Source organism: Chroicocephalus ridibundus, chromosome 20 (assembly GCF_963924245.1).
Source record: "Chroicocephalus ridibundus chromosome 20, bChrRid1.1, whole genome shotgun sequence".
NCBI classification, from domain to species: domain Eukaryota; kingdom Metazoa; phylum Chordata; class Aves; order Charadriiformes; family Laridae; genus Chroicocephalus; species Chroicocephalus ridibundus.
In genome coordinates, this window is record NC_086303.1 from 2,491,800 (window position 1) to 2,505,824 (window position 14,025).

General features: G+C 60.9%; 1 protein-coding gene across 1 annotated transcript; it reads left to right on the top strand.

Annotated features, from left to right (window-relative positions):
- The first annotated feature begins 7,857 nt into the window (after window positions 1-7,857).
- CDKN1A (cyclin dependent kinase inhibitor 1A) lies at window positions 7,858-12,559 on the top strand. The gene is made up of 3 exons (XM_063356793.1): window positions 7,858-7,971; window positions 10,280-10,684; window positions 11,225-12,559. Exons 2-3 carry the CDS (start codon window positions 10,288-10,290, stop codon window positions 11,287-11,289), a joined length of 462 nt encoding a protein of 153 aa, XP_063212863.1. The 5' UTR covers window positions 7,858-7,971; window positions 10,280-10,287; the 3' UTR covers window positions 11,290-12,559.
- Window positions 12,560-14,025: the final 1,466 nt, after the last annotated feature.

Consider the following 14,025-nt stretch of genomic DNA (forward strand, 5'->3'; position numbering starts at 1 on the left):
CCGTTTTCTGTTTCACTTCTGAAGTTTCACTACCATTAGTTACATTCTCTTAGTGCCCTTCAAACAAATACTGTTGGGGACTAAAATAAACACGAGATCCAGACAAATATAAAATAGACTATGCAATAGGAACGCTATGTTCCCAAGTGATTCATTCATCTATTATTTAATAATTTAGGAGCTGACATAACTTTTCGTTGAACAAATCTTCGCATTGATGCAAGTGGTGTTTTTGCTCCGTCCTCCGAGTAATTTTAGCTGTCAGATGTTTCTGTGGGAGTAATCCCAATCGGAAAAGGGAAGTGTATCTCCTTCCTGGCTGGATGCTGCCACTGATTCAAGTGGTGGTACCCCACCCGGCAGTACCCCGGGATTCATCCTGCTACAGCCGGAGTCCGCCTGTCCTGGCTTGGGGCGCTTCGCTGGGGGACACATGAGGACGCTGACGGGTCGCGCAGCACGTGCAGCCACCGCCACCGGCAAAGCAGCCCGGCGACGCTGTGGTGTGAACAGCCCGTAGCAAAGCCGCAGCCCTCCGTCGGGAGCTGCGGTATCAGGGTGGAGCCGCGGTATCAGGGTGAGGCACCGTGTCACCCTGGGTGTCACTTCGGAGCCAGCTGGGAGATCGCTACCGCCAGCTGTGAGAGAGCAGCATTATCTCCCCTGCTTTGCCCATGAATATTCAGCAATATTCATCGGCGTCCCCGCGAGGAAGCCGCCGCCGCAACGCCCAGCCTTTCCCCGCCGCTGCCGACGCGGGGCTCGCCTCTGTTTGCTAGAAAACGTTTGCAGTCGCTCATTTCTGACTAATACTGACATTATTTGCCCTCAAATTAAAATGCAGTCGGTCACTGCCGAACGCCCGCCGGCTGCGCTGGGTGCTGTGCTTCCTGCTGCTGGCAAACGGTGGATTGATCAGCTTTTGATACGGTGTTATTATTATAAGCTTTTGGGGAGGAGGTTGCCCCAGCGGGAGAGATAAGCTTCAGGAGTGCCACGCTGCTGCTCCTGCCAATAGTCATTCTTCAAGCTGCCTGGTTGACATCTCCTGCTCGGAGACTCGTGGTTGAACGTTCACCAGATTTGGGACTCGGGAGGTTCCTCTGCCCAGGGACCGCTGGGGTGGTTTTTGACCTATAGGCATTTTGGGGTTTTTGTGTTTCACAACCTCCCTCTCCCTCTTTGTCTCCCTCCTGCCCTCTTTGTGGCACATTGCAGTTGGTCATCTGGAAATCTTTTCTGGTCTTCTGCGAAGCCCAGGTTTGTTACGGCGGGTGGGAAGGGCTCTGGTGCAGCGTCACTGCTGGCAGGTGAAGGATGGGACATTTTTAACCTGTTTCCAGCAGCTCCAAGATCCAGCAAATTGCCTTTCCCTGGTGCACTGTGGATTCTCACGGACGAGGCAGGAACCACTGAGGGAGGCTGAAACCAAAAGAAAAAGGTTTTATATTGGCACCTGGGACTCCTCGACTCAGCTCCTTGTTGGGTGGAACCCAGCGGAGCTCCACCACGCTGCATGGACCACGTCCGTCCCCACAGCTCTGTGTCAAGGCCAGCGGAGGTTCAGAGTGGGGTGAAAGCTGCTCCTTCACCCCCGTCTCCAGGAAATCCTGCTGGGCACGACCGACACGTGGAAAGGAAAGTGCAATCGACCCTTACCCTGGCGGCTGGGTGGCGGCTGCCATATCATCACCGATGGCTTTATTGGAAGTTGTACACGCAGAGCCGTCCCCTCCCATTGCCTCTGCTCCGCGCCGGACCGTGCACTGAGCCACCGTGCCAGACACCCATCCGTCCGTCCATCCGTCCGTGGCGCGTGGTCTGGGCACGGCCCTCCTGCAGATGCCCCTTCAGGCATCCCTTTACTCCCCGTGCCCCGATCCGCCCCTTCCCATTCCCTCTGCTCTGCCCCACGCCCAGCCCCACTCCTCGCCCCCCAGGGAGGTGAATCACATCCCCAAGGCGACAGGAATCCCGAAACGCCTGTCGTGAGCGGGGAGATCCCAGGACGTGCTGACACACGGTGAGCCACCGGCACCGGGGCGGGCGAGCGGGCTGCAGCACACGTCTCCCCGAAGTTCGGCGTCGCTGCCTCCGCCAGCGGGAGCCTTGCGGATGCCCCGTCCTTGTGTCTGCCTGCTGCGGGCGCAGGGTGCTGCGCTGGCTCGGGGATTGTTTTTAAAGCGCCCGCGGTGAGCAAGCGTTAGCCAACACCTCTTCATAGTCCCCTCCTTCTCACGCACGGCTCTAAAGGGCCAGGTCATGCTCCCAATGGATTTCAAGCAACGCCGCGGCTCGGGGAGCAGCACATCCCTCGTCGGCAGCGCTGTGCCGCACGTGTCATCCGCTGGGGACAAGTTATGTCGGTCGACAACCTCCCGTGGCTGCACCAAGAGCGGTCTGGACACCCCGCACGCCGCATGGACGGGAGCAATTCTGCCCCACACTCTGCTCCTTTATTCCCACCCGTGAGACGAATCCTGCCACGGGAAGTCCCGGTGGGCCTGGAGAAGTCCTTGCCCACCACAACCCCGACAGGACGCTCCCCCCTGCCCTCGCCGAGCTGCCTGCAGGGAAGAGCTGGCACCAAAAAAAAAACACCCCTGGGGATGTTTTGGATGGAGCTTTTGCGAAAGGCCGGAGCCGTCGGCCCCAGTTCCCAGCGGGGCGTCCGTGCTCCCCCCGGCCGCTGCACGGTCCTGCCTTGCTCTGGGGTCGTGGTCAATGGGGGGAAGCGGCGAGTGAATGAAGAGGGAAACGAGCCCGAGGTTCGAAGCCAGGTACCCGCCGCCGCCCTCGCCGGGTCCGAACAATGGGGTCCTGTGCTGCCAGCAAAAAAAAACCAAACCCACAAACCAACCCACAAAGCTTCCGAGCTGCTCATGGAAAGTCAGTGAAGCAATTACGTTAATGACTGTGAATGGGGCTAAAAACAATCTCGGATGAAAATGAGTGAGGGGCCGAATGAAGCGAGCGATTCATAGCCCGGCTCCCGCATCCAGGAATATTTCCAGTAAGCAAAAGCCTTGTTTTAGGGACTGTCTCATCCCCCATTTGTGCTTGGTGGGACTCGATTTCCACTCTGCTGGGTCCGGTGTCTCATCAAAATGCCTTCATAAATGGAGCAAACAAGGGCTGTATATGGCAGGGAAACAGTCAATTAACACGATCCGAGTTCTTTTAGGGGCAGAGTTAATCAAGCATTCAGCGTTTTGTCATTCTTGTCTTTCTTTCCTGGGAAAATCCTATTAGTATAAAATCACTTAATTGGGCACTTCAAAGAGCTGATGGGAAAACAGCCTTCGCCGGGATATAAACGCCATTCAGCCGAACACTGGGTTCATTTAGACTTTTGCTGGAGCGTGAGTGTTTCATTAAGAGCCTTCACGTTTCCCACTTAAAAGAAAAAAGCTTGTTAGCGGAGATAATAAAAAATAAAATGGGGGGGGGGGGGGAAATATCTCGGAAATTTGAATCTTGCTGAAGAGGGGTTTTTACTGCCTGAATGCGCGGGGCTTTGTTGGGGGGGGTGGGGGGGGGCTTTGTAAGAGCCTCTCACACCTCGAGGGAGCGTCTGGGCTTTCCCGAGCCTTTGGGGGGGGTGTTTTTGCGAGTAAAGGCTGTTGGAGGAGGGAAAGAGTCACCCCCGCGTCCCACGGGATCTGGGTGACAGCCGTGGGTCTGACCTGGGGGGCGGAGGACGGTGCGTTTTGTGGGACCGAACCCCCCCCCCCCCAACCCCGCGTGCTCGTCCCCGCTCTCCGTGCCGGGGCGGGGGTCCCGCGTTACCTCCCCCCTTCTCAGGTTGTTTTCCTTGGGCAGAAATTCAGGTTTTCGCAGAGCTTATGTTTATCCCACCATGAAAAATCACACCCCGCGCCCTGCTCTGTCATTCCCAGCTCCATCCCCGAAGACCCGAAGGATGCTCGTCCGCCCGACCCTGCGCTGTTTCTTCCCCCCACGTTGCTTGATCTAACAGGAATATGACGTTTCACCCCGCCGAAAAAAACCCACTTCGCGTACACCTTTCACCACCAAATTTCCAAACCTTCCTCGCTGCCGGGGAGGGCTGGGAGAGGAACCACGCGAGTTGCTTCATTTCTGCGGTCGGCGCTGGAAGGCTTCCGTCTGGGAAGACATTTCCAGGTTGACCACGTACTTAGATGTAGTAATGACATTTTGTATTCAGCCTTGACGAAATCCTTACATGGGGGTGTTCGTGTGCATTTGGGTTACGAGCACGGGCTGGACCTCAGTGCGTGATTCCCACAAAACACGCCGGGATCCTTCCTTGGCACCACGTTTGGCTCCTCTCTTTGGGGTCAGGATTACCCGACGTGGCTCCGCGAAGCCACTTTTCCCCATTCTCCACTTTCTCACCCCAAGGCTGGGGCATCCGAACCCTGATTTCTTCACCCAGCCCGAACCATTCCCCCGCTCCGGGCCAAAGCTCCCACCCGCGTCCCCCCTGGGGGTGCTGCTCCCCGTGTCCCCGGAGAGGATGAAAGTCGGTGGCAGAGACGATGTGCCCGGTCACGCTCCCTTGATGAAACCCCGGCGCTGAGGACGGGCTGAGTCATGCTCCGGCTCTGCCCGCCGTGAATAACGTATTTGCAGCCGTGTCCGCCGTGCCTTCCTCTCCCCTCGGCGCCTGCAGGACCTGCCTGGGGAGATCCGCCGGGAAGGGAACGTTCCCGAGGGCTCCAGGCCCAGGCAGTGGCCGCCGCTCGGTGTTTGGGTGCCCCCAGTGCTGGGGAGAAGGTAACTTTGGAGGCCGTGAAACGAGCAGTCATTTAATACATTCCTTTTTGCTTCCAGGCGTTGGGGTGGGTTTTTCAAGTTATAAGGACGGGTTCTCCCCCCGCTCCGGGGTGGGGGTTTGGGACACCCCTCACGGCCTGGGCGAAGCGACAGCTCCCGGAGGGTGGCTGCGAAGGGGGAGGAGGGAACCCCCCACCTGCCCGTCCTGGTCCCAGCCCCGCGTCTCTGCCCTCCTCCGGCTGCGGTTCTTGGGGCTGAACATCGTGAGTCACCTCTGGGATTTTATTTTTTTTAAAGTTCCTGTTACCGCCTTCTGTATTAATCACGCTTTTTTTTTTTTTTTCCCCCTCCCCCCTTTTTTTTTTTTTTCTGGAGGTGCCGCTGCAAACATGACCACGGACTCTCTGACCCAGACCCTGCCGCCGTTCCTCTCCCCACTTCCCATTTCCAGTAACCCCCTTTGGCGATGCCGCAGCTCCCGGCGCGGGGGCACGAGGATGGGGAGCGAGAGGCAGAAACCTGCCCGCCCCCAGCCCGGAACCAAGCCCCCACCAAAAAGAAATCACAGAAATAATGATATTTTTCCTAAGGGAAAATCCGCATCCGCTTTATTTTCTGGCTGGGTTTGCCCTGGAATGTCTCCCCCGTGGAAGCGGGATGCTCGCACCGGGCGGGCTGGGGGTTTATCTCCCGTCGCTTTGCTTTTTCGGTCCCTCGCTCTTGCATCAGCGGTCGCCGGATCCCGCTGTGGGTTGCACAAGCGACGCCACTCCTTCCTCTGCCACTTCGGGCGCTAATTTAAAAAGCTGCCGCTTTTGATATTCCTGTTCCCTTTTGCGTATTCGGGGGGACTTTTCTGGGGGGAAAAAAAAAAAAAAAGCTGATTTAAGCGGTGAGCATCCTCTGCTTCGTCTGAGCGCCCCGGCTGGAGGCTGCGCTGACGGTGGCGGGGGGATGCCCACAGCGCTTTGAGCTTCCCTTCGGTGCCGATCGCGTCCTCCTCGCATCCAGAGGGAGCGAAACGGCAAACCGCGGCTGGAGGGGAGCTGGCGGTCGGCGAGGAAATGAGCCGTGACGTGTCCAGCCCTCCGCAACGCAGCTCCAAAAGCTGCTCTTTGCCACCAGGACCAAAAATCATTCCCAGGTGGAAACAGCAGCCGGGCCGGCACCCGCCTCTCCCTGCGTGTTACCAACGGAAAGGCAGAATTCGGGAACATCCCCAGCTTTCCCAGGGTGGATTTTCTGCAGTGTGTGGTATTAATTTAGGCTGCTTTCAGCATTCCCCATCCACCTCTCACCTTCCCTCCCCATCCCACCGGGCCCGGAGGCAGCCACGGGGGTGAGCGGATGCCCCCGACCCAGCCACCAGCACCTCGTGCTGGCCCAGTGCCGCGGAGGGGACACCGGTGACGGCAAACGCTGCCGCGGCGCGTGGCAGCCTCCAGCCAAACATGCCCGAACACATCCTCCAGCTGCTCCGGCCGGTGGGAAGCTGCTGGTCCAGCCGGGAGATGTAGGGGTGTTTTACACACCCAGGGTCCCGCTCAGCACCCCCAGCTCCAGGGGCCTTCGAGGGCACCTGCCACCCCCGAGGGACCGATTTGACTTGGTCTCTGTCACTCGGGAGCGCGCCGTCGCCTTCTTGTGCCCTGCAGGAATGACACTTTTGCCCCTTTGCTGCCCAAGTCGCGATGCCCACGGTGCCTGGGCAGCTCGTGCCACGCCGGGGGGTGCTGCAGGACACGGCCCCCCCGTGCGCCGGGATAAGCTGACTCCGAGGGCATCAGCTCTGGCGCCGTGGGGCAGAGTCGGCCCCACTGCCCCAGCTCCTTCAGCAGCACAGGGGGTCGCTGCCCCCCGGCCTTGAAGTGTAACCCCCGGCAGAAGCCCCCTGGATTCCAACCTTCCCTGCCTGTGGACTCGGATGCATTTTCCAGATAAGCCACAAATCCCTCCAAATCCTCCCCCCGGGTTCATGCAGGACATGAACGGACTTGTTCCTCCTCTTCATCCCTGCAGGACTCAGACCAGCAAATCCTTCCCCAAAACGCTTTTGGGTGCTGGGGGGGTTCAGCTGGCGGAGCAGAGCCAGGCCCCGGGGAGAAAATCCGGCAGGAGAGGGCAGGGGTGGCCCCCGCGGCCCAGGACGGGGTCGGGCCGTGCCTGGGAACCAGGGGACCATCGTCCCGGCTGGCTCCGAGGTGGGCACCCGGAGGGGAAGAGGCCGTCGCCCCATCCTTGACCAGTTATCCCCCTTTCCCACCGGAATCCTCTGCATTAGGGAGCCGGTGGACAGGAAAGCCTGGGTGGGATGTGGAGCCCCCCAGCCCTCCCCAGCCAGCTAAAGCGTTGCTGTCTCAGGTCCCTGTGTCTCCCGATGGGGAGGGGGCACCCCTCTACCCTCTGATGGGGGGTCCCCTGCATCCCCTGATGGGGAGGTCCCTTTATCCCCTAACAGCGGGGTCCCTGCACCCCCTAGGAAGGAGGTCGCTGCACCCCCTGATGTGGAGCTGCCTGCATCCCCTGCTGGGGCTGGGGGTGTCCCTGCACCCCCCTAGGAAGGGGGTCGCTGTATCCTGTAAGTGGGGCGGGGGGGGCTGCATCCCCTAGGAAGGGAGTTCCTGTATCCTCTAATGGGGAGGTCCCTCGGTCCCCTGCTAGGGGGGTTCCGTGTATCTCCTGATGGGGGGGGTCCTTGCACCCCCGTAGGAAGGGGTTCCCTGTATCCCCTGATGTGAGGTCACTGCACCCCCCTGGGAAGGATGTCCCTGTATCCCCTAAACGGGAAATCTCTATCCCCTTATGCCGACATTGCTGCATCCCCAACTGGGGGGGGTGTCCCTGCATCCCCTTGGAAGGGGGTCCCTGTACCCCCTGATGGGGGGGTCCCCGCAGCCCTTACTGAGGGGGTTCCCTGCATCCCCTGGGAAGGGGGGTCCCCGCACCCGGTGACCGGCGGGTCCCGGTAGGTCCCGCTCCCCGCTGGCACCGCGCGTCCTCCCGGGACCGGGGACGGGGATGGCGGGGCGGGGGGGGGGGGGGGGAGGACGACACACACAGACCGGCGGGTCCCGGGGCGGGGCGGGGCGGGGCTGGGGCGGGAGGGAAATCCCGGGCGACGCGGGGAGCGGCGGCGAGGCCCCGCCCCGCGCCGGTATAAAGCGCGGCGAGACGCGACGGGCACCGGCCGCCGGGAGACGCGACGAGACGGTGAGGGCGGCGGCGGCCGGTGGCTCCTGCCCGGGGGGGGGGGGGGGCGGTGTGTGACACGGTGGAGGGGGGTGACACCGTGGGGGGAGTGTCACCGTGGGGAGGGCGCCGGTGCCCGGCTCGGGGGAGCGGGGAAGGCGCCGCAGCGGGAGCGGGCGGCGGCGGCGGCTCCGCCCCGGTGGTCGCGTCCCCGGCGCGGGGGAGGGAGCGGGGCCGCTCCCGGTGGCGGGGCCGGGGGTGGTTGAGCCCGGGGGGTGGGCGGGATGTGCGGAGCCGCCGCAGTCTGTCCTTCCCCCCCCCCCGCCCTTCCCCGGGCGCGGGGCGCCGGTCCGGGCTGCGGTCGCCCCCCGGTGGCGGTGGGGCGCGGTGCGGGGCGCGGCCGCGGAGCATCCCCGTGTGTCCGCCGTCCCCCCGGGCTGGGCGGCGGCGGGTTGGGATCCGGTCGCCTCCCCCCGAGGGCTCTGGAATAGCCCCCGCGGTTGAAAAGCCCCACGGGCTCATCGGTGTCGTGAGCGGGGCGTTCTCGGCGCCTCGGCCCCCCCGGCCCCGGGAGGCACCTGGCGCGGGGTCCCATCGGCTGCCGGCTCCGTCCTCCCCCGGGTGTGGGTACTCCCCCCTCCTCCTGCTCCCCAACTGGTGTAACTGGTCCTGGGTGTCGCAGGTGGGGCTGGCGAGGGTGTCCCCGGGAGTGTCTTCATCTCCCGGCCGGGCTGGGTGAGGTGTGAAGGCAGCCGCGCACCTGCCTCACCCCGGGGTTCTCCAGCTGGGCTCAGGAAGCCTTGAAACCTCGGAGAGGCTGCGAAAAGCACGGCCAGCCCCATGGGAGGGGACGGTGACCTGGACCCTGTCCTTCCCTATTCGGTGGCTCCGTCAATCTGCAATCATGAGTCAGGGCGAAGCTGTTATCTCAAGGCGTGGGGCTCTGGGGTGGCACCTGGGCCATGGCGGTGGCCCGAGGATGGGGAGGTCGGCGCCTGACACAAGCCGGGAGGGCCGGAGGGTGGCCAGTCGGGGCGTCGAAACATGCCCCCTGCCCGCTACCTGCCAGGGCTTGCCTGGACATGCTGGGACTTGCCTTGCAGTGAGGTCACCCTGTTTACGCGCTCCCTCTGCCAGGAGATAGGAAGCTGGATTGCTATTTTTACTCGGGGATGCTCGAGTTGGGTTGGGAGCGGGGCCGGGCGGAGGGTCGTGGTGGCCCCGGGGACAGAGTGTGGCCCCCCCCCCCGGCCCCCAGGCTGGTGGCTCTCCAGCCGCCCGTGGGCACGCCGTGCCGGTGACATGCTCGGTCGCGCGGCACAGGCCATCCGGAGGGGCCGGGGGTGCTGAATTTGGGCAGAAATCTTCCCTGCAGGAGGCTGAGCGCTCCGTCCCTGGGGACACTTGGGGGTGCAAACCCCGGGGGGGGGGGGGGCAGGGGGTCTGTTGCGGTCCCGGCTTTGGGAGTCCCAGAGCGGGTGGGCAATGAGGAAGCTGTCTTGCACGTAGGGATTTTATTTCCGTGAATTTTTTTTTTTAAAGCAGATTTAACGAGCACGGCTAATCCAAGTGGGGTCAAGCCTTAGCTCCAAAAGCTGTCAAATCCCGGAGCGTTGTTCGCTTTGCTCTGATAACCAGGTTCCTCGTAACCGCGGGCGGTGCGAGGGATCCGCGAGCCCCACGCGTGTGGAAGGGGGAGGAAGGAGAGGCTTTGCCACTTACTGTGAAGGTCATGGCTTTTGGCACCGATTTGAATAAAAACAAACAAACAGGTTCTTGCCTCCGGTTACCCAACAGCTTCTTGCAGATAAGGAGGGTGGTTAACAAAGTGGTCAAGCTTGTGGCATGTTCTTGCAGTTGCTTAAAAGGCTTCCTTGCCACCGGACCTGGGTTCTTGAGAAACTGGCCAGAAAAATATCTCGTTGCTTCACTTGCCCATCCGCCGACTTGCCTTGTGGCTGCGTGGAGGTGGGACCGCGGCAGGGTTGTGGATGGAGCTGGTGGTGGTGTCGAAGTGCCGGATGTGCTTCCTGGCAGGACTTTACCTGCTGGAGGAGGAATGGGGAACGTCAGCGTTTGCACCTTCCCCATCCTTCTGTGTCGCACCAGGCCGCCTTTCGTGCTCAAACCTCTGCCAGAGACACCACTAAAATCCAAATGTCCGAGTCCAGGATGAGCGCTGGCAGATGGAGGTCCCCATCTCCAGAGCACAACCCAGCTTGTCCCACCTTGACTACTGCCTGCTTTGCCGTGGTAGCCAATGTGCCAGCCCTTGGGCTTGCTCGTGGCTTGCCCAACACCCCAGTAACTCGCTCTGCTCTCCTCCCAGCCACCACGATGCCACTGTCTCAGAGCAGGGCCGGGCAGATGCCATGCAGCAGTAAGGTGTGCAGGAACCTCTTTGGCCCCGTGGACCACCACCAGCTCCAGAATGACTATGAGAACATGTTGAGGCAACAGCTGGAAGAAGCTCAGCAGCGGTGGAACTTCAACTTTGAGACGGAGACTCCCTTGGAAGGACACTTCAAGTGGGAGAGGGTCTACCTGGATGAGCAGCCGCCCCAGGAGGTCCACAGCCTGGTCACGGTCACCGGCAGCGGGAGCTCCTTGGTCCACAAGGTCTCTCCCAAGGGCCATCTTGGCAGGATTTGCCCTGAGGGGTCTCAGCAGAGCTCGGAGGTTTACAGGGCTGGTTCCCCACAGAGCTTGAAACGTGGGCAGACCACCATCAAAGGTGAGTGCTGGAGGCTTGGTGTCACTCCATGCGTGCTTCGTGGCACTGCTTGTGTCATGGCTTTCCTGGGAGGGACAGATGGAGAGGACTTGGGTGCAAGAACCCTGCCTGGCTTCTGGGCATGGGGAGGGGACCACCCTCCATGCATCTCTCTCCTGGGTGAGCAGAGCCCATCTTCCAAGGGAAAAAAGGCTGCGAACTGGGTGCCTTTTGTTGCTGCGGTTAGGCAGGGGGCTCGCGTCAGGTTTGTGGGTCTTACAGCTGAAGATGCCCCAAAATAGTTCATCACCCTCAGTTCCTGTGGTCAGAGCCTGTCCTCTAAGATCAAGGGCTGGGGTGGAAGTACAGGTGAGACCAAACAGAAGGGATGGTGGAGACCTACAGGCTCTTCAGGAATGCCTGGCTTTGGGTGGGTGGTTCTAAAATGGAGTCCACCTGGGCTGGGTTTTGAGGTGCTTCCCTGGGGACACCTCCCTCTTCCTGCTCTGCTGCTCCTGATGGGCTGGAGGCACTTTCCAACCCTCTCTTTCTGCCTTCCAGACTTCTACAGCGCCAAGCGGAGGAACATCCCTGACAAGCCCAAGCCTGACAAGCCCAAGCTGTGACCTGGTGGTGCTCAGCTCCTCTGCCACTGGGGACAGCTGCCGATGCCCTGGGGGTGTCCGTGTCTCTTTTCCCCCCCACCCTGTACAGTGTAAGCTGTCTGCATGAAGCAATGTAGAGTTTGTAGTTCCCTATTTATGAGTAGCTCTGGGGTCCTGAGGGACCTTCGCTGTGTGCAATGTATAGGAGTAGCCCACGTTGAGGCGTGTAGCCCGATGGAGGAGGACTGAAGAAAGAGTGTGTCTCCTGCCTTGTGTTGGTGGGGCCAAGCATCGTCCTTGCACCATCCTGCTGTCTGGCTGTGGTCCCTCCCCTGCCTGACGGCTGGCCATGGAGGACACTTGTGTCCCAGCCACCTGGTGGCACCAGATATCCTGAAGAAAGTGGCAGAGATATGGATCGTAGAGCCCTGGGACAGCCTGACCCTGAGGACACCCCGTTTGCTGGCACATGGTGGTGGCCCCTCTTCCCAGCGGGATGGACCCAGCGGTGGCAAGCCCTTGTCCATGCGTGGAAGCGGAGCGACGCGGGGGCCGCTCCTTCCCGTGGCCGCCTGGGAGAGGAAGCGCTCTTCCCTGGACAGCCCTTCCTTCGGGTGACTCACCGGTGCCGTCACCCTCAGATGGGCTGCAGACAGTGACAAACCCGCTGGAGGTCCCCAGCGCTGAGCTCATTGTGGGACCAAGGCTGCCTTAGGAGGCTTTGGGCTCCCCTGGACTCTGCTGACCCAAAACCCCACTTTCTTACCTTGCCGTTGGGTTTGCCCTCCTGTTCCTGCCTCCTTCAACACTGACACCGGGCTGGGGAGCCGCCTGCTCTGGCCATGTTGGACTGCTCTAGGAAGGAAGGAGTCCTGCTCGCCAGCAGGGATGACACCGAAAGAAGAAACTGTAGTTTTCCTCCTGGACTTTTTCTCCTTCGGGACCGGGGGAGAGAAGACCCTCACCTGGCTCTGCGGAGCGAGCAGCTTCGGTCGCCTCTGGGACCAAGGGATGTCCTGGAGCGAAGGTTGCTCGGTCCCAGCACTGAAGGATGGGTCCCTGCTCTTGAAGGACTCAAGACTGTCAGGTCTCAGCACTTTGATGGGGTTCATCTCCTGCCTCTGCTGGAGTTGGACTCTGGAAACTGGTGCAAGATGGTCCCAGGCAGAAAAGGAACGGGATCGACCCCCCACCTTGCACCGTGATGCACTTTGCTGTCGGTGAAGCTGGCAAGTTCCCAGCATTAAATGTTTATTTATAAAAAAAAATTAATAATAATAATTAAATGCTATTAAGTCTATGCGGGGGGGGGGAGGGGAAGGGGAAATACCTGTTTGTCTGTTAATGTTAACTCTGAATAAAGACTTGTCTCGTAGGGGAACTGGTGTCTCTGGGTTGATGGGAATGATTGTGCTGGGAGCAGGGTCTAGCTGGGGGCAGGAGGATGCTCTGGTCTGGGTCCCTGCCTGGCTCTGGGGGCTTGGGGGCGGGTGTGTCGCTTTGGGGGGTCACTCTGGGGGTGCAGCCCCGAGCTGGGAGCCGCCCTTGGGCTGGCGGGGAGCAGGGGCGGCTGCAGCACAAACCCGGCTGTGGGAAGGGGCTGTGGCAGCCCTGGGTGACTCCTCTGCAGCACGAAACATGGCAGCGGGGGGCTGGGGGGGGAGCTGTGTGAGGGCTGAGAGGGGCGAAACCTCGCCACAGCCCCCGCGTGTAACCCTGTGTCTGTGCCGTGGTCCTGGGTGCAGGACTGGTGACGCCACCGTGTCCCTGGCAGAAGCCACTGCTGCCTGTGCAGGGTGTCACTGCAGGACCCCTGTGTTAACGTAGGCTCCTCTGCTGCCCACGTCGTTCCTCCTCCTCCACAGTGACCCCAGTCCCCTACTCCCACCCCCCCAGTGCACTATCTTGTGGGGCAAGTGGCCGTTAGCCGTGGGCAAGCTGGTCATGTCTTCCAGTCCTCTTTTAAATGGGTCCCAGGTTGAGGGTGACCCAAGGTGTGGGACAGGGACATGTAAGAGCGTGTGGTGGCACTGCTGATGGAAACATGCAGCAGCGAGTCCCAGGTGGGACAGACTGGAGCTGCTGGATGCCAGGGCTGATGGTGGGAGCCAGGGATGCCTCCCCCCTGCCATCGGCTGCTTCCTCTGAGGGCTGAGCAAAGGCTTGGCTGCGGGCTGTGAGCTCAAGTTATGGTTAATGTGATAAACGACCTGATTTGCAGAGGATCCAGGTGAAAATAAAGTTTTGATGGCAATGAGAACCCTGGGTCATCGTTCAACCGAGGATCCCTAAGGCATCTGCCTGTCCCCATAGTGTTGGGTGACACTCACAGGTGCCGATGCCCCTTGAAATGCTTGCGGAGCACAATCACCCAGCCTTTTAGCTGCTGCTGAGTCAAGCCCTACACATTTAGCCCTTTTAATCTTTCCCCTTACGTCAGTCCTTCCAGCCCCCTCGGCTGCTGCCAGCTGCTCCCCTCTGCTGTCACCTCCTGTTTGTCCGGAGCGGTGGTGATGGAGGAAGCAAGAAATAAATCAGCAAATATTTTCTCATCCCTCTTTGTGGTGCTCTGAGGGCAGCCAGGGTCTGGCTCTGCTGTGCAAGAGGGAGCTGGTACGTCCAGCGCCGGGGCCACCAACAGCAGAAGGACACGGAGCTGTTGGAGCGGGGCTGGAGGAGGCCCCGGAGCTGCTGGGAGGGCTGGAGCCCCTCTGCTGTGGGGACAGGCTGAGAGAGCTGGGGGGGTTCAGCCTGGAG